This window comes from Sander vitreus, chromosome 19, assembly GCF_031162955.1.
Source record: "Sander vitreus isolate 19-12246 chromosome 19, sanVit1, whole genome shotgun sequence".
Lineage (NCBI taxonomy): Eukaryota > Metazoa > Chordata > Actinopteri > Perciformes > Percidae > Sander > Sander vitreus.
In genome coordinates this window covers 15,354,486-15,375,658 of record NC_135873.1, presented here as the reverse complement: position 1 = coordinate 15,375,658, position 21,173 = coordinate 15,354,486, and the positions used below count along the sequence as shown (strand labels likewise).

At 42.4% G+C, this 21,173-nt stretch overlaps 1 protein-coding gene across 2 annotated transcripts in view; it reads right to left on the bottom strand.

Annotated features, from left to right (window-relative positions):
• The window catches only part of nrxn2b (neurexin 2b), a 652,809-nt gene extending 649,085 nt beyond the window's left edge, over window positions 1-3,724 (bottom strand). For both annotated transcript variants that reach the window (XM_078276170.1, XM_078276169.1), the window contains exon 1: window positions 3,022-3,724. In XM_078276170.1, the coding sequence (XP_078132296.1) occupies window positions 3,022-3,724 (703 nt within the window). The remainder of the gene's footprint in view (window positions 1-3,021) is intronic.
• Window positions 3,725-21,173: the final 17,449 nt, after the last annotated feature.

The following is a 21,173-nucleotide window of genomic DNA, read 5'->3' as shown; positions in this document are numbered from 1 at the left end:
ACTAGACAAATCAAAAAATGTCATTACCTATGGCCGGGTTGCCTCAGTGGGTAGAGCAGGCGCACATATACTGAGAGGTTTATGCCTCGACGCAGAGGTCCAGGGATTGAATCTGGCAAGCACGCATTCATTATTGAAACACAGACAGATCAATGAACACTGTTTATTGACAGTAACAGGCTTGCAAGAACAAAAAAAAAAACCTGTAAAGTGGTGATAAGCTTGACTGTACGGTGGGCATGACATGGTGGCTTCACCGTGGTAATGCGGTAACCGCAGCAGGCCTACCTGGGTCCATAAACCAGAACTATCTGCATGGATAGATACCACTAGTAAACACATGTTTATTTTCTGTGACACTGGTGACCCTACCCTTTAAAAGGGTAAACCTTTTCACTCTTGTTTGTGTTGGATCTTTGCACTACTTAATTAATTAATAATTGGTTGGTTGTAGTTTTAGTAGCCTAGGAATTCAATCTTATTCCACTGATTGTAAATCTCTGAAGAAGTGCGTCAGCTAAATGCCTAAATGATCAAGTAGCACATCATGAATCATCTGGAACGAGGTACATGAATATATATAAATGCTCCTATGAAATGATGCGTTCTTCCTCTCTGAAGGGTGCAGGCCTTTAAAAATAAGCTTTCTTTTGACATAGCCCCTTCACCACAGAGCTAACACAGCGAGACATGGATTTGTTAGTACATCTAAAGTGTCTTAAAACCAACTAAAAGAGAGAGAGAGAGAGAGACCTTTCCATTCCCACCCACGTGTTGGATAAAAGGAATAAATAAACTGCTGCACTGGCAGTCGGCCATAATGACCCAATTAACGGCCCTCAAACCAAAGAACATCTCTGAAAATAAATTTACACTGAGCAAATTAATATCTCTATGCCGTCTTTCGTTCTTGCCCTCTTCTCCATTTCTCACTGTTGTTCGGCCATTGCTCTCTACCCCAATTTCCTCTTGTTCCGTTTCTCTGCTCCTAACCTCTATCTCCATTCTCTCCCTCTCTTACTCTCTCTGGCTCTGTCCCCCTCTACCTTACTCTCTCTCTCTCCCTCTCTCTTTCTCAAAAGGACAAATGTTTCCTGCAGTCACTGTAGCACTGCATTGGTATTCTGCTCTCAATTTAGCCTAGAGCCAGGCAGCAGTATCTGCTTCCAGCAACCACACAGCAATCTGACACAGAGCACACAGAGAGAGAGAGAAAAGGAACTGAGAAAAATGAGAGAGACAGACAGACCTGCAGTAACATAATGTGCTGTACTATAGGGTCTCTAAAGAGCAATAACTCATTCACAAGAACTGAAGGATTCTGCTTTTGTTTGACTTCTTCTAAGAGCAAAAGATGAAACAATACAGCTTCTCGAGCTGGTAAAGACTGTTCTAAACTTTCTACAGCAAAATCATGGCTGCATGCTGATTTTATTATTATTGCTTCAGATCTATCAAAAGCAGTACTCAAATGAAAAAGCAAACAATCAAACAAATTGAACAAAATATTGTGTTTGATTTCTTTGTCTGTGCTGTCAAAGCTTATCTCTGGGTGCCACAAAAATGCAAGACTTCAAACAATTGGCACATAACCGCTGGCAAAATATTTATCTACCTTTTGAAGATCCAGTAAGTCATTTCATTACACAGGACAAGGTAGGAGCTACTATTTTTATGGATTATGTGACACCGATGCGGTATTAATAGTACATATAAACGGCAATAACTGGAGATGTAGGATGAAGGGCTCCTCCCCCCCCCCATTACAAATAATCAAGACAGAGCAAGCCATTTCTGTAGGCTGCATAGGGAATGAGAGACCTCACAACTAAGGTGTGGAGATGCAGACAGTTTGAAAGAAAGACAGGGGGGAGCTAAGTGCAGGGGGAGGAGAGGCGGGAGTAGGAAGTGCTGACAGCGGGTAAAGGTGAGAGAAAGATAAGTGGAGTAAGGGAGTGAAGTCGGGAGAGATAGAGAGGGGGAGGGAGGTGAGGAGAGATGGAAAGCCCAGATAGCCTTGAGAAGAGAAGGTAGGAGGCGGATGAAGGAAATGCTGCGGGACGAAGAGAAACAGAGAGATGGATGGACGTAAAGCAGAGAGAAAAACTAGATATGGAAATGGGATGTGTCAGTGAAGGAGGGAGCCAGAGGTGTAAAACAGAACAGAGTTTGACATGAGCTGACAGCACAGAAGCACATCCCAAGAGCAAATGAAGGCAAGAGCAGGGTGTACACCTCATACAATAAGCTTGGAGAGAAAGAAGGAAGACAAGAGAAAGAAAGAATGAAAAAGGTGGAAAGGAGGAAATACAGAGAGAAAAACGGCAGTAAAGAAAGCAGGTTAAAAAGCAGACCTACAATGTGTGATTTAGCATTTGAAATATTCTGTTTAGATATTCAGCACCTCTGATGTTAAGTATTGTTTTAGAAAAAAAAATCCCAGCCACATTTAAAGTAGCACCTGTGCAATGTCTAAATCTTTTTATGAGTCCCATAATCCCCAAGAAAGTGTTTTTTCTTCAACAACTCAATCTTTCTGGCAATGAAACTTCTTAAAAACTATTTTGACAATAGAAGACTGAAAATAGCAATATGCCTGCCTTTTCACAAAGCACCTCACCCTCCTTTCTTGGTCCTCACTGAGTCTAGGCTTCAACTATTAAATCCTACTAGAACAGAGATCCTACTAAGAAACAAGCCACTTGTGATTTCACTGCAAGAGACTTAGAGAAGGTTAAGAAGAGACTATTTAAGTATAATTTATACACATCAGAACTGTACAACTTGAATTCCTATGCTGAACATCTCATACCACTGACCCCTTAGAAGACTGAATGGCTACAAAGTGACCACAAAAGCCCAAAGAAAAGGGCTACATCTCCATCACCTCATGAAATACTCCAGACTTTGATTAACAGAGCCTATCTTTACCTACAACAGATTTATATTAGCCAAGAGTACTGCCCAGGTAGCAATGCAATAAAACCAGGATAGAGCAGGTACAGTATGATGGTTCCTTACCTTCTTTGCAGTACTTCCCCTTGAAGCGGGTGAGGGTGCAATCACAGTGAACTTCTCCATACTGAATAGAGCAAAACCCTCCATTGAAGCACGGGTTCTGTTTGGTGCAGAGGTACTCCAGGTCGCTCTGAATGCCCTGGCTATTTAACAAAGTAGGAGGCATCTCCCCCACCTTCAGATTGGAGATCAAGCCCTGGAAGGGTGGCTCGTACTTCACGGTGCTAGACGTCAGCGCAGAGAGGCGCACATCAGGTGGGATCCCGCCCACAAACAGGTCACTGACCACTGCCATCTCCTTCCTCTTGGACTTGACTTCAGCCACTTTTGTCTCACCATCGACCATCAGGAGGGTCTCACGGAAATTGCGGGTGAGCAAGACCATGTGCCAGCGGTCATCATTCACCCGTGTCTCCATGTGCACTGTGGCCGGCTCGGCACAGTGGATGGCAAAGCGTAGCTGGAGGCGCCCACCAGCGATGAGAAGCTCCAAGAAGTCACAGTTGCCGCCATCATCCAGATAGAGTACCAAGGCTTTGCTGATGTTGGTCTTGAGACTGAAGCTCAGCTCGCCCACTGATCCAGCTTCCCAGCGTCCGTAGCGCGCCCACTGGCCAGGCGCCCCACCAAATTCCAGCATCTTCACTGTAGTGAGCAGGCTGAAGAGGGCCACAGGCCACCAAAAGAATCTTAACCCCCTTGTCATGCTCAAAGTTCCCAAGTTTCCCCTTCTCTACTTGATGCCTTTATGGTCTAATGCACCCCAGAGGTAAAGCCTAACTTCGCTGTAGCTAACAGATTTCAAATGTAAACAATGAGCATTATATATCACTGAACTGGGACATCAACTGGGTAAAGTAATCCTCACAGCTCTCCTACTCTAATTTTCTTGACAGTTTTTTTTCCTCTTCTCTCTGATTTTCAAATTTTTGTCCTTATCCTGACTCTCTCCTTTGTCTCTCCATCAGTTGGTGCCTCTGGGAATTGGAGAAAAGGAATGAGGAATAGTGGGAGAGTAAAAGAGGGGGGGGGAGGGAGATATGATATTTTCAACACAGCACTTTCTTCAAAAGCCTCTTGGTCTATCCTGGACCGAAAATAGAAATTTTCTCTTGAATCCAGATCTCCAGGAAATTTGAGCTGGCGACAAAAGCTTGGGGGGAGAGTTATCCAATTCTGATCTTTCTTTAAGGGGCGTAGAAGAAAAGCAAAAGAGTGAGGGAGCCGTAGAGTAGACGGGTATCACAGTCTACTGGTGTCTGCTGGAGCATACTATGCGTTCATGGTTTCAGCGTAAACCCATTCTTCTCCTGAAACTTAAGGACTACAAAGATTTACGCAGGTATGGGTCCCATCGTTAGGGGGGCAGGTGGGGATCTGGAAGAAACACACACAAAAAAAAAAATGTAAATCACATACAGACATGTTCCAGTGCATTTCATTCCATTCCAACTATACAAACTTGCGGATGTCATATCTAAATGTGACCCATTCCAAGTTAAGTTAATCAGCCCTTATTCGTTTTTACGTTACTGTATTTAATCTTTTATCTTTCATCTTCTTTGCCTGTAGCTTGCTTCCGCCTGCTGTCTTAGACACCATATACAAAAATCCCTTCCCTCTTTTCAGTTGAAAGCTGACAAAAAAAAAAGTTTGTCGAGAGCCAAGCGATAAATAAGCTTTCTGAGTTTTGCATAGCTGCGAGGGGCCTGAGCGATATAAATGTCATCTCAGTCATGCCAATAGATATGTCAAGTAATGTACTGAACCTTACCATAATGATTGTATATGCAGTGAAGATAGCGGTCATCCATACATATAAGTATACTTAATAAATCCCACCCGACCACTGTGCCACAGGTGTGCGCACGCACGCACGCACGCACGCACGCACGCACGCACACACACACGATGAACATGCATATGCAAACTCACACATCACTAAATCAAATGCGATTCAGAGTTGAGTGCTGCAGAGTCAATAGCTGTCTGAACAGCCAGCCTTGACCCTGGGGCTCGGCCTAATCCCTAGCCATTATTTCTTGAGTGAGATCTAATTTCTATCACAAACAGTCTACAATTAAAGCTAGGCTCACCCCTGCCCATGCTCCCTTATGCTATCCTGCCTGGCTTCAAAGTGACAACAGCTAGGACGCTGGCATACAAGCAGGGAAGGGAGGGAAGTGAGAGAAATACAAACACACAGAGAAAGAAAGGCTGCATAATCATGATCTCAGACGGGGGAGGCTCAACATCGATGGAGAAAGATAAGGGAGGACAGAGGGGACAGACAGAGCTGTGAAAAACAGAAGCGGGAGGAAGACTAATATTTTTAGGGCTATTTTTCTCCGGCTGATATTCACATTGGTAAGCAATGCTGCTAGAGATGGCCCGATACCATTTTTTGCTTCCCGATACCGATTCTGATACCTGAACTTGTACCGATCCGATACCAGTGTGTCATATATTTTATTATGTTTTAACAACTGTATACTACTATCCCTGTATGGATGTGATATTATTTCTATCTTTGTTATCGGTCTGGCTCAGGTTAAACTCTTTGTGAAACATGAATGCCACAGAACTTTCTGTTATTCTGCAGTTTGACAGTCAGTTATAACGGAAAAAGAACATAAATAAACTACTTTAACATAGATTTTTATTAGGGCTTTCTTACGTGGTATCGGATCGGTGCATAAACTCCAGTACTTCCCGATACCAGCGTTTTAGGCAGTATCGGAGCCGATACCGATACTGGTATCGGTAATGGAACATCTCTAAATGCTGCCCTCAGATGGAACTCGTGAGGTTATATTGTTAACATGGGAAGCACAGTGGACATCATGCTCATCATTCAAGTGTTTAAGGTTGGAAAAAATTTGCTTAGGCAACCGAACAGCAAATAGGAGCGTTCCAAAATTCAAAAAACAAAAACAAAATCATCTGCAGGCTCGCACGTTACATCCGTCTGTAAAATATGTCACCATTTTGTACTATGTCCTATTGTAGTATGCAAATACTTAAAATAAAAAATGTCAGCATATGCCAAAGCTGTTGAACTCTGTGCACACACTAGGGGTGGGAATCTCAGAGTATCTCACAATACGATACACGACCCACGATACTGATAATGTCACGATACAGCAATTCTGTGATAATCAATATATTGCTAGACAATCCTAAAATGATACATCACGATATCGGTCTAAATATGAATACAAATGCCCGTAAATGAGGATAAGTGTAGGTTTTCTCTCTGTATTCACTGCAAGCCCAAACTGTTAGAAAACTAATTCTGCAGCACAAGTTTTCAGCCTGTAAATTAAAATCACACAACTATAGAGCAACTATAAGGCCAGACTTTAGACTTAAACGTGGCTGGGGCCTCTGTTATTTTCCTCAAACAGCTGTCCGCCATCCATTTAAAAACCTCTTCCTCTTCGGTTAGTTAACAAGTTCAAGTTTCCCTCATTTATGTGCTGAATGCCACCTCGAGGAGCCATGAAGTAGCAACGCTGTGAGAAGAGAAATCTATTTATGGCGCCTTACTTCATTAAATAAAATTGATTGATATTTGGCACCAGTGTATAGATTATCGTATCCCACAAAGAAGCACAATCATATATTGCCATATCGATATTTTGTCCCACCCATAGTACACACCTATGATGACCACATAAGCCCCTTTCACACAGATTCCAGAATAGGGCCGTAATGAAGGTTCACCATTATGCCAGCTTTGCTTTTTGTTTCATAGAACCAAGCAAAGGCGACATAATGATGCCCCAGTGTGTGTTTCTGCATAACAAGCACAAATTCCGGAGTGTGTGAGCCGATCCACACCATTAATCAATAATGCAAACCTGAAAGACAAACCGCCAACTTTATGCATTATAATGCATTAAAACGGCAGTAACGCACGTGCGCATGTGTTTAATAGAGAGAGAGAGAGAGAAAGTGGACAATGGCATGCAATGTTTCTGTAAGTTATCAATAACTTTGGCCACTCGGAACGTTGCTTTGCTATTGTTCAGCTGCTTGTAGGTCGATTCGCGCATTGTACTGGGTGTAGTCCTGCCATACCGGCTGTCCCTTTTCACACAGACATCGGTTCGGCTCTGTTACGGCTCTGTGACTACCTGCAGGCTTAAAGACAACAATTCTGTCCTCCCAATCCGTCTTTGTAACTTTCACACAGGCGGCGAAGCAAAATAAAGGGCAATAGTCTACTTGATCCTAATATGGCACGTAACCAAGCCATCTTGACCATTCCAACAAAATATAATATTTTTAACATATGATAAGTTTTTTTAGCAATGTCTTAGCATTGCAAGGGGTTTGGCCACGCAGTGGCACAGTGACCCAGCAAAGGATTTACATGCTGAAGTGAAGACCTATGTCCGCTGTCTGGATGTCGTTCACAGTGATAAAAAAGAAGACACGTGAGCGCACTATGCAGTACTTGCGAGGTCGAAGTAATGCGAGAAGGAAGCCGTGGCAAATCCAAACACCGCCAACTTGATTGCTCATATGGAGAACTGCCTTCCAGAAGTTCACAGACAATATCAGGAGGAGGTCAAACACAAACAGCGGCAGGTTAGCCAGTGTGTGGTGGTGAGAGAGATTAAAAGAGGGAGATGTGAGTGTCGGTGAGTTTGAAGTTAGCAGTAACAAATGTGGTAAATCTATGATTTATGGGCTTTTCCAGATGTTTTGCAAATAAAGAAAGACGTTACTTTTCATTAAAACATATTTTATACAGACATCTGTAAATATTGGTTATCGGCGATAACAGCGATGTTAATATCGGTTATCAGTATCAGCCAAAGTTTTCTTATCGGTGCATCCCTACTTACTGTATGTCAGACTGTTGTTAAATGTGAGACAGTGTCAGACAAAATGTCTTCTAATATGTCTTTAAAAGTGGTCAAACCAGGGCTAGTTTATTTTGGTCTTTGAGCTACAGAACCCGGTCTGCATATTTGCACACATTCTCTCGTTTTGCACACGCTAGCATATCCGCATACGTATGCTCCTGCAAATTGGAAGGCGTGATTTACGGGATTCATTCAGCAGTTGCGAGAACAAACGTGGTCTTATTCAGACAAAAGGCATGCTTGGAGACACATCTGGATAGGTACATTTTACTGTAAATTTACATAGGCAGGAATAAATGTAGCCCTTATTATACTGACGCAAAAACATTTCCTACTAATACGCCTATACTAACTCATGAGCAAACAACCTGCTGTTTTATACACATGCAAACCCCTCCACCCCTCACACACACACACACACACACACACACACACACACACACACAGACCATGACATTGTTTTAATTGCCATTATGAACATCAACAAAAACATGATAAAACCCCTGAACACTTTGGGACCATAAGAATTACATTTTGTGAACAATTTGAGAGCTTACGCTTGTTTAATCAACCATTCTTTTAACCACATCTGTGTCCCTTATGGGTAAATAGATTGGAATATTCCCTGACCAAATTGAATATTCATTCAGTTATTTCTGTGTGTTTGGGGACTCTCTACTGCTACAGAAAGAAGCGGCGTTTCCTGCTCTTTTCACAGTGCCATGTTTTTGAAGGTTTACTATGTTGACTTTCAGTGCGTCCTTAATGCATTGTGTTGGTAGTTATTAAGGGGGTATTGGCCGGCTCGCCTGATGGTACTATTTAATCCCAAGGACACAGAGGAAACATAACAAGCCTCAAGAGATAACTACAGCTCCGGGGGATGTGCTGTCTGTGTCTGTGTGTGTGTGTGTGTGTGTGTGTGTGTGTGTGTGGTTGTGATTGATTCCAGTTGTGTGTGCAGCTGTCTGCATTCAGCAAAGCAACTGTCCTTGTGCGACAGCGCGTGTTCATCTGGACTGTGTATACTGGAGTGTGTCTATATTTAGGCCTGCATTTGGGATTATGATTTTTGTCACAGTTGAAGTCCACAATGTCTTCTCTGCAGCATTTGGACGCAGCATTGTTTTACAAATGACATGTACGATCCAGCTTCGGTCCAGTTTCAATCCAAAAATAACATGTTTTTTTTTTTCATAACTGCTAGTGTGACAACCATCTGCCTCAATTCTTTCCTCGGGAAAAAAAAAAGGACAGCTCTCTCGCTTACAGTGCTTGGCTGAGCTGCAGCAGAGCTGTGCGGCTTGACTGAAAGAGCAATCTGTATCCAGCCTCATACACCCTGACGCGACTTCTTGTCCAAGTGAAGCTTTTTAACCCTCAGGATAACTGCATGGGCACGTGAGCCACCACCGACCCATTTCCTCTCACATCATCCCATGGGGAATGTTGGCACAGTCTCAACAGACACTGTTTAAGTTCTTCAGGAGTCTTTGGTTACATCCACCCCACAGTGGAAACATTTCTAATTTTTAATCCATCACTTGTGACAAAGATTGGATGTTTTTGATTCCATGGCAACAGCCAAAAAAAAAACAAAAAAAAAAACTATGGGGGGCATAAATATGTGCGTTTTGGTGTTTAATCCATCTCTTGCAGAGCTCCGCCTTGTCCCAAGGTCTTCAGGTTCCCCACAGACCAGACTACAGCTGTTGTGTGCAGCTGTGCCAGGCTTTCATCTTCCACAAACAGTCAGCCCACATACATTCAGATGAAGTCTGGTTTGAATACTTCACTGCCCACCAGTGCTATACAGAGTTCAATGTTGCACTTTTTATTTTCCTCCTCAGGTGCGACACCTTATTTAGAATTGTAAATATGACACTGAAACAGTTTGCAAGCGCAATAAATACGACTGAAGCGTATGAAATATTTATACAGTACAATAGTCTCGACAAAGGATAATAGAGGTGTAGCTTACACAAATATTTACACATGCAAATAGTTTTCCTTTGCACAAATACACCTCCGCATATGCACACAGTTTCCAACAATATCCAAGTCAGGCAGGAGCCATTAATTCTGGCCTGTGAGAAGCTCAGCAGTGTACCATCCGTCAGCATGAAGCTGCTGCTGCTGTGCTCTAATTAACCAGAGAGGCACGCTGAGCCACTTTTAATATTCCTGGTCAAGATGGAGAACAAGGATTTAAGACAAAAAGTGGTGGGAGAGGGAGTAGAAGAGAGAAACATGGGAAGAGAAGGCTTGTGCTAAGACATTTATATCAATAAATTTGAAAAAAGCTATTCCTTTTTATTAAAATGAATGTAACATACATGCTCATTTCTGTTAATGAGGACATGTGCAAAAGAAATAGTTGTACATACTTCAATCAGGAATGATGTTTACAGTTGGGTTTCATGCTTAAGTGCTGTTGTAGCGCATCTTTTCTACTAGAAAGTCTAAATGTCTGACATCACTGGAATGCAGCTCTAGGATGAGGAGACTGACTTATGACTCAGGAATAGAGGAAAGGAGGAATTACAGTGACTTTGAAATGTACGTGTTCTTTTTGACAAAGAAGAAATTAATACAGAGCACCTTAAAGCTGAGTGAAAATACAATGATCTAATCAGTATTGCAAAAGCAATGCTCCACGACAGTCCTCCAGTCATGTGCTAACAGAGGTGAGCGGGCCTTTATTCTACATCAGACTACAGCCTTTGATCAGCCTCGTCAACTGTAAGCCGCTAGTGACTAGCTCTGGCTGTTAGTGCTAACTGCATTTAGCCCTGATGAGGAGATGCTAATGAAACAGATCAAGGGCTTTAGCCTTGCTGTGCGAATTATAATGACTCCTTGTTGCTCCTTTTGTCGTGACACTTTGACAGGGTAAATCATGGGGAGTAAATGAGTTTGCTCTGCAAGCTGCAATGTTGTGAGGGTGAAAAGAGAAGGCAGTCATGGATTTAGTGAAAGATAACACCTAATCACATACTGTGTAAACTGTGGCTTGCTTTAGACTACTTGGTTCTGCAGTAACAGGTCACCCAAATGACTTCTTTATGAAGTCAATCAATAACCACTGAATGGAAATAATTAAGGCTTTTTAAGGAGACTGAGTGGGAGAGGTGGTTTTCAACTAGTCTGCACAGTCAGAGAGCAGTTACAGACATAAGACACAGTGGCACTGACAGAAAGCCTCACACAAAACAAACAATAAGACACATAAATGACAGAAATGGACACATGAAGGCAGACAGAGCCACGCACGCTGCATCATCTAGGCCAGTGACACCAGGGGCGAGTAGAAGCAGACCTCTCAGTGTTAGCAAGTCACATCACTCAAAGACATTACTACATCCATGTTCATGCCAACAAAATGGCCGACAAAAGGGAGAGAGGAGGGGGGAGGGAGAGAGACTGAGCATGAGGGACATAAATTAAGAAGAAAAAAAAGAGCACATCAGTGACACTTAGCCTGCGATGCTACTTGAGACGCAGTCACGCATCAACACATGCACTACCGCGCACATCACCCTCTACACAACAGCACCATTAGATCTGCGTGCCATCAGCCAGCCTATTCATACTGCAGTGTAATGGACAAATCATGACAGAGGAACTGAAACACTGGCAGTGAGTTTTTTGCACACATACTGTAACATTGGTGTATGGCTGCCCGCTCATCCAAGCTCTAAATACCTCTTTGGCTTGTCCTTTCATTCTCCTTTTTCCTCCCTGTTTTATACTACCCTCCTCATAATGCCTCTAATTTCCCATCATGCCACTCGCTCCTCACACTCCCTCTCTCTTTAACTCCCTCTTTCAGGTTACCCAGCCATCCATCACCATCCCACTTTGGTTCCACCTACTTGCAACCTTTCAAAAATGCAAGAGCTTGCGGACTACAGGTGCAGCCAGCGTTGAAAGTGTAAACCCAAATGAATCCAACTTAAGTGCATACTAAAGTAGAATGAATTGGTGTTGTGTTTGCGCCCCAGGTTAAACTGTCATGCTATCAGTGTTGCGTAGGGGGTGATAGGGTTCCCAAATAAATAGTGTGTGCCACTCAAGTGTAGAGGCTGAAAATGGCTGTACTTTCAATACCTGGAGAGGTAAATTGTTGTCTGTGTATTTGTGTTTGGTACATGTGTGCATATAGGAGCACCAATCAGTGCCAAAGGTGGTGCATATGTTAGTCCAGTCAAAGGCCGCTCTGGGCATCAAGAGCATGTTTACAGCATACAAGTTCAGATACCTATGAGTGCGGTTTTCCTCCTCTTTCATTACTACATTCACGCGTGAAATGTAAAATGTTTGCTGGGGGCATGTCGGAATGTGGGCAATTAAGTGTGTGTGTGTGTGTGTGTGTGCGCGCGTGCGGATGCTGTGTGCAGCAGCATGCGTGTGGCTGCCTTGGTGCCTAAAGATGTTTTGGTAGGAAGCACAAGGCTCACTGGCCAGGCCTTGAGACTCTCCTGTTCCAATTAACCAGCCCAGCAGCCTGCAGCTCTACTGGCCTTATCTGGGAGAAAAGAGGGGGAAAGAAACAGCGATAGAGAGGGGAGGAGGAAGTAATAGAGTGAGACAGGATGTAGGAAAGACAGGGTTGGAAGGCAATAGAAAGAAGAAAGTAAGGCTTGAGAGAGCGAGAAGAGGAGAGACAGAATAAAAGGAGAACTCGCTCAAGTCATCTTGCCAGGCAGTGCTTCTGCAGATGCCTGCTTGCTTACTATTTTCCAACTCCGACCCCTTCACACAAAGACACATACACACACTCTATCCTCCCCTCCTTCATTCATCCTCTCTCCATCAGACGAGGGAGAAGTATCTTGGTAAGAAACAAAGACCTGCCGGGGCCTCAGTGTAGCTAGCGAGGAACTGATAGTGTGTGGTTGACAAAGGTATTGTGTCTATTTCAAGAAGAAAACATTGCGCTGTCAATAGCCTCCGGTCTATTTCTATAGCCATTGTCAACTAGAGGGTGGAAAAAGGACACTTATTCAGCAGCAGTCACTTGTTGTACGCAGGGTCTCATAATGGCCAGAAAACTCTTGAAATGTCAAATCTTAGTTAATCTAAGGATGATTATTTTTACACGGGAGAAAAAGAAAAAAAAAGTGAGAATCGAAGAAAATACTTGATTTTAAAATGATTTATAAAGCATTGTTTTGAAAAGATTATTTGTGCTGAATGATTTAAGTATTTAGGATCACCTAAAAAACAAGATAACATTTGTTGACAAGCCAGAGGAGTTACAAAGACGCAGAAAGCATCTAACTGTGTGCAGTCTAACCTTACAAAATGTTGGGATATTAATAATAATTATCAAATTGAATGCCTCGTGGGCATGATGTGAATATACCATTCTCATCCACAAAACAAGTGCATTTTGTTCCCCACATTAATAGGAACCTGAGTCTGTGTCACATGAGTCAACAGGTAAATGCATCCACTGTATTACTCCATTCATGATTTCCACATTAGTCAGACTTCTGCACGTTATAGCCCCTGACACAGCAACCCAACGGCTGACCATCGGCAGAAAAGGCAGTCAGACTGATCAGTCTGCTCCCCGAGGTCCAAAAAGTGCCTCGGAACACACCGAAGCGACGCCGTCTTGAGCGTTACGTTCTGCGCGTGTGCGAGATGCAATACAAAAAAATGAAAACCGGAAATAACAAACGTGTCACGTGGGTCTGGCTTCTCCAGCCGATAGTAATGGCAGCTTGTTCAAAATACGATCTCTTATTTTACGAAAATGTGCATACAGGCACCTACAATTGTGTTCGCATTTCACAGCAACCATTACGCTACAACTTGAGGTTGCCACTAGGAAATCCCAACAACAAAAAAGGGCCATCTAGCAGCTGTATATGGAGGCAGCCGTACCTATGCTCCTGCGTATTCATTTCTTGTTCCTGAGTGGCCAATGACAAGAAGCATTTCTGCAGCAGCCAACGAACCTACAGTATAAGAGTGCAGTGAGTACAGAGAGCGCCTTGAAGGAACACAGGCATTGCTACTATTGTTTTTATGAGCCCACCAGCAATTAAAATGAAAGTTAGTGGGAAGGAAAACTTCAGGGAAATATGTAGGTACACCTGGGTAATTATAGCTCCAGTTTTTGTATACATTTTATTTAAAATATTTGATATAAGTAGTTTCAATGTAGGTCTTCAAATTCAACAGCGCTACTAATTTAAATACCTGGAGGACAAACTTTATGTCTACACGTGTTCAGTGTGGTTTATCGTATACCTTCACACGTTGCTGCTTGCTCATGTCTGTAAAACTGTCAAATAATAGCCCCCCCCTAAGCTTAGAGCAAGTGCTGGATTCATGAATATAATTCTTAACTATAATACTTTCATCTATTATGGGCATTACTCTGCTGTGTGTGTGTGTGTGTGTGTGTGTGTGTGTGTGTGTGTGTGTGTGTGTGTGTGTGTGTGTGTGTGTGTGTGTGTGTGTGTGTGTGTGAGTGAGAGAGAGAGAGAGACTGGGGTGGGGATTGCCTTGCCTTCTCGTCCCCAATGAATTATGGAAGAATGAGAGAGGAAAAATGAGAGGGACAGCAGATAGAAAGAAAAGGAAGTGAGACAGAGAAGGAGAGGGAGGGACACCTAGCAATTCAAAGCGAATTGGCTGTGGTAAATGACAGTCGATTACCATCTTAAACATACTGTCAAAAAGCAATTTGCTTCGCTCATGCCACAAGCCTGATATTTAGACCTTATTAGGGAGGTTGCCCTATATTTTAAGAAGCCAACCTCCCATCCCCAAGCTTCCATTTACCCATTAGCTACCTGTGTACCTGGCTAACAGAGGGCTGTTTTTTGAGTGAAAGGCACTGGTGAAGAGAGCTGGAGATAGATGCTGAAAGCTGTGGAAAAGGCCAATAATGTAACCACTTTTTAAAACACAGGGACTAACTAGGCATGTGATTATGTTTTTGACACTTGTCATTATAATGGAAGTTTGGTTTAAAGGATCTGAAAACCCCTTTCATATAGAGAATGCTGACACATTTTTACTCTGCAGTGTTAGAATACCAACTATTTTAATTCAGGCAGGGAGGTGTCAAGAAAGGAATAATGAAGTTGGAAAGTTTAATCAATTGTATTAGTTAAGATTGTATCGGCTGTCTGCAGCTATAATAAAAATACCATTAGCGACAAATCTTATTCAAAAGGAAACCTGCAACTATTACCAACTCTTTAATGTTTATTGGCTTTTAGACCTCATAGCTTATAAACTCAGCAGGTGGAAGACTCATAAACTCTATAACTTGAAGAGGATATCGCAGCATCTGCAGATTTGTAAATGGTATTGACATTTCAATATCCCAGCTAAGGCTGACATTGGGTCATATTGTGGCAAAGATTTCAGAGGAATCAAAAGAAACACTGGAGACCTGGGGACCGACAGAAGCAATTCTACGCAACGTTCCAGCTTAGCGATTTTCATTGATGTTAGGGCGGCGATGTGATTATTAAATTATTAAGAGGCAAGGCCTACCAATATCTGCAGCAGGTGAGCAATGTGTTTGATTTCCCAGACCTTGTAGACTTGCTGAGCTCATTATTGGCCTCTCAATTCACTCAGTGCACTTCCTATGGTGGCATATTGATCTGGGCAATATGGTTGAAAGCTGTGTCTTACTAAAGACCTCTCACCCAGCTCCTCTCGCAGTATCAAGTCCATCTCTCTTTTTTCGCTTTTGAGGAGGAAAGAGGGAACTAAGAATAACTGATGAAAAATGGATCTGACGCTGCTCTGAAAACACTGATTCAGGTCCCCTTTAGTTCAGCTCTAAATCTGAGGGAGCTGGAACATACACAGGCATGCGGTGCCGCTTTGTAACTAAGAACAAAGAAGTGGCAAGAATTTGGTTTGAAAAGATATGAGGTGACACAGCTTTGTGCATGTCACACACATATATAAACTCAGACACACATGGGGAGCTGTGAGGGGACAGAATATGCATGGTTTTGCGAGCCCCTGGGCAGAAGTAGGTTAGGCAGAAGAGAGGAAAGGAGACACAGGCTGGATTGGGGAGGGAGATCAGATTATGTAAGTACTGCTAATGCTCACTCTCTTTCTAAAAAAGTGCAGGAGAAGTCCTTTGAGCATCCAACCGGAACTCGCAAGACAAACTGCATCCTCCTCCCAACAGCCTCAGTGGGGATATTACAGACAGGATAAATGATGACCCCTGGAATAAAATAATATTACACTGGCTGCCTCTGAGGCCAATTGAAACCACTCAATGCCCCAGGATTTACTACCGAATCCAAGTGGAAAAGCTAAAAGACAGTGGTTAAGCTGATCAATACAAAATGCACTGACTATGACCTTGTAAAATCTGGTTAACTGACATGACACCATTGTATTCATATAATATCAATCCAGGCTAAAGTGAATGATATTAATAATGCATGCATGTTGCTTCCTCTAAATTTCAGGTTGTGGTCGACTAGCGGGGCCTGATTTGGGTGTTTGATGAACTGATTAAAATTGATCATGATTGTAGGTTTGCTGTGCATGCAGAGCCTGCATGTCACACTCTTGCAACAAACTGCGTATCCAAGAGCACTTAAATCAGTGTAAATTACGTTATATCAGAAACAGACTGCTGTTGTAGATTAGTGTTACGTTTCCAGCGTCGCAGCTCCGAACCATAACGTTAGTTGGGACAGACACCTTGTTTCTTTAGGCTAACTATGTTAGCTTTAGCCTGGCTGGTAGCAGCTTTCTGCGGTGAAAAATGGCCGGGAGATGTCGTGATTACGTTGCATTAATCAGGTGATTTAGTTTGTCTTTGCAGCAAACATAAAACACTGACTACTGGAGCTTCACTACCCATGGAAAAGCATGTGCATCACTGTGTCAGCGGCTGCTTACGGTACTTTTCTACACACGGTAGAGCCTCACTTACCATAACAAAATCAAATTGAATGCCAAAATAAATTAAAGGCGGAAAAGCCCAAAAAAATATAAAAGAAGAGAGTGATTAGAATAACACATAAAGCTGGTTATTATGAATCAACTAATAATTTTTTTATAAGTTCCAGAATCTTGAAATTTACGGATCTTGTATATTTAAAAACCTTGGAAATAAGTTTTCGAGTTGTGAACAATGGCCTTCCTGTATGTATTCTTTTGTTTTTTTTATTAAGAGAATGTAATTATAATTTAAGACAGTTTTCTATCTTTGAAACTGTGAGGACTAATATAAAATATAGACGTGTTTCAGTTTTGGGGGTTAAATTATGGCATGAACTTGTTGAAAATGTGTACGCCTCTATTGAGAGTCACAAAAGCTTTAAAATCTAAATTAATTAACGGTTACGAAGTTATTTGAATAAAATGTAAATTGTAAAATGTATCAAGTATTTGGTTTCATTTAGTTTCGTTGACCTACTGGGTGATTCTATAGGGATTATGGGATAGGATAGGCAAAAATAAGCCCTGGCTTCAGCCTATTCCTTTGTCGGTTAGATACGGTAGCAAATTGTGGTAAATAATGGTTTCTTTCATGTACGTTAACCGAAATACAATTATTCATCATCATCATCATCACGGAGGTTTCTTTTGTGCAGTGCATTGGCAATGGACTGTTGTGAGTGCAGTATGCTTGCCTGCACACTTTACATTGACTATAGATTTTCCTCGTCTTGCTCACAAGACCCACTCTATAAACGCACCGACTACTCACTGATACAGAGAGGACCCTTTAACCTCTGACGCCATGCAGTAGACACACACACACACACACACACACACACACACACACACACACACACTTTACACAGACAAAATAAGAAGGGATAATGCCTCGGAATAATTGCATGCAAAAAACCTCCTGTATCTCCTCATGTCTGGCTATAGATTAGCTCATGCTGTGCTTTATTATCACCAGTTCACTGTTGCTGCATGTAATTTCACCAATCCTTTTGCAGCCAGCCATGCCAATAATCTGTCAGTAATCTATAGCAAGAACGTCATGCATGTAATTACAAAAATCAGATTATGTTAACTTCAATTTACTCCTTATCCTTTCAGTCTGCTCTTCAACATCTGGGTCAGAATTATTTATAATAAGGTGTGTATGTATGTATGTATGTGTGTGTGTATATATATATATATGTATGTGTGTATATATATATATATACACACACACACACACACACACACACACACACACACACGTGATCTGTGATTTTTTTTTTTTATCAATCAATCAAAGCTCTAGAGTAAATCAAAATTCTGATGGTTTTCTGGCCTTTCTAGAATTCAATTTAGCCTCTTCTTCATCTCTCCTCTAAGCTCCACTTCTCAATCTCTCACCCTCTTTTGGCGGACTTTAACCTCCGATGCCATCATTGCTACTACTTTTGCATTTCAACTATTATTCTTCTAGGTTATTTTTCAAGTCAAACACTGAATAAAAATATCACGTTTGCATCTTTCTTCTATTATCCTTACATAAAGTGTCACTGTCACAGAGAGTAGCGAGGCATTTGGTGAATATGTCACATGTTGGCCCAGAGGCGATGCCAGTGGATTTTTGTCAAGTTGCTGTATGTCAGAAAAAAAAGAAAAAAAGATTCAGAACATAAAAAACTGTAAATTGGACTGTGGCTGTCACACTTTGGGTCTGCAGTGCCCCATGCATAGGGTCTGCATGTCGAGTGCTATCTGGTTTTGGCGTGTACGATTAATTAGCATCCTGAGTTGTTTGCAATCCTCTGCTGCAGTACAGGACCCTCAGTCTACGCTCCTCCTCTTCTGAATATGAAAGCATTTAATCATTTATCATTCATCACACTCCTCCGGCTATTTTATGTATTTCTTTTTCAGCCTCACTACATAAACCCCTGCCCCCTGTATTCTGTCATGTTCCCGGCAGGCCTCGTACTGTGTATACCTTCTTAAGAGCCCAATAACCATGGGTAAGTCCCAACAACAATATTAGAAGACAGACAAGGAGCCAACTGGGGCAGTGAACAAAAACAAGCTCCCCCTTTCGTTCTCCACCATTTCCAGGAGAGTAGAGTAGGATATATGGTAGGGGAGGGGGAGAGAGAGCTGGGAGCAGACGGAGAGAGAGCAAGTGAGACTAAAGCGCTTGGTAAGCGCCCAAGCGTGGCAATGAGACACAAGGCAGAATTTGGTGAGCGCTAGAGATGCACCGATTGACCGGCCGGTGACCGGAATTGGCCGATTTTCACGTCATCGGCCACGACCGTGACCTGCCGGTCAGGCTGACATATGCCAATTTTATGCCGGTCAAATGCACTCGGGCGCCGCATGAGTTACATCGCGCAACAGCAACATCACACGTGCACATGCAGGGTTTTCGCTGTATGCATGTAGCAGCGGCGCACTGCCGCTCAATCAGCTGTTTATGAAATGTCATAAAGTCGTAATTATACACGGCTCGAACACTCAGCCGCTCTCTCTCCCCTCCGAGGCTGAAAAACTGGAACATGAAAACCGCACTCACGCGGGTCCCGTGAAATATGACAGCTACAGTTTATCAGAAAATAGCGTTGGGCACACTGATTTTGATGAAGTTACTGTTTATAAGACCCCAGATGAGACAAGAAGTTAATGTTAGCAAACGCTGTGTGGTCCCTCTGCCTCTGCCGCCCCACTGGCCGCTGTAGGAGACGCTGTAAACAAAAAAAGAGAGACGCTGTATTCCTCCGACACACTGTATTAACGTTACGGTTGAAAACGCTTTCCAGGTTAGTGGGGATGCATACCGCTTAAAACCAACATTAAAAACATAGTAATATTTAAAGAGTTTAGTTTTGTTGTTAAACTGTGTGTAAAATGAGCGGTGACGTTAAATCATCTGTTTCAGGTAACGGCACTCTAGGGTACCGTGTATTTGCTGGATTGTTCCGAGGTAACCATCGGTAACTAACGTTAGCAGATAAGCCTGTTGACAGCAACGGTAGTGTTCACATTTATGCACAATGACACATAAAGCAAACTTGCTAAAAAAGGAACTACACGCTGTTTAGGTAACGTTACTGTTGACATTCAAACAGGCTTGTGTGTGTTTTTGAGAAATATCTTTATACTGCATTAAGGCTATATTTATTTTATTTTTATTTGTTATTTATATAGGCTATTATTGTATTGCCATTACCTGTTTTCATACATACAGAAGTTTAGTTTGCTAAATATATCACATTTGTTTAGCTGGATATTGGATGTGAAAAGAAGGAAATGGTTCTTCCATAACATTGCACTTTAGATGTGTGTTAATTTCCCACACCAGGAGTCATTTATATAGTTGAATTTTATAGCGATCAATTATCTATTTAAAAAATGTTCTATGTTCTATGCAAAATGTAACATTTTCTATTAAAGAAAAGATAGAAAATAAATATTTGTGTGTGCTGTAAAGTGGTTAGAAAAAATAAAATCGGAATCAGCTAAATTCGGTATCGGCTTGTAATTGGTGCATCTCTAGTGAGCGCAGATCTATATTGACAACAGGGTGGCCACGTGTGAAGAATGGGGCAAGGTCAGGCCGACTTGATACATAAAACATGAAAATGATAGTGAACAATTTAAAACAGCAACAGAATAAGTCAGTGTGAAGGATAAGCACTAAGACAGTAGCAGTATAGGGAAAAAGAGATAGAAGTATTATGGAGAGGATGCAAGTACAAGTGAATGGGGAGCTCTGGGTGCCACAATAGAGCACTACTGCAAATTGGTCCATGGACATGGCGAAGGGGGCCATCAGTTGGATGAAAAGGGGAATGTATATATCTGACCAAGTCTACATCTCCAGGCATTTATACTACACAAAGTGGTACACTGCTACTGTATATGCATGTTTGTGTAAGTGAGTGTAGCATCCTATGCAACCAGGTGCAGGGACTGCACCTGGGAGCGTTTGCATGTGCTCAAAAAACATTCCTGCGTATTGAGGCACACAATGTGGAGCATTGTGGCGAGGAATGCGGGAGATAATGGAGAAAGCCAGAGCCGTGTTGGGAGCTGGAAGGTAAGAGGAACCGAGCGGGGAGAGAACATCCAATTCAATTTCAAAACGGCACCGGCTCAGAGTACAAACACAAAGGCTTCATTACAGGCAGATCCCTGTTGAAGGCTGGAGCTAATTCACTGTCTTCAAGCACGAGGAGAGAGAACAGCTGGGAGAGCAGGCGGGGGCAGGGACGGAGGGAGCCACAAGGAAAAGAGGTGAGTTAACAACAGGAGGGAAAAAGAGGGGAAAAATGAAGG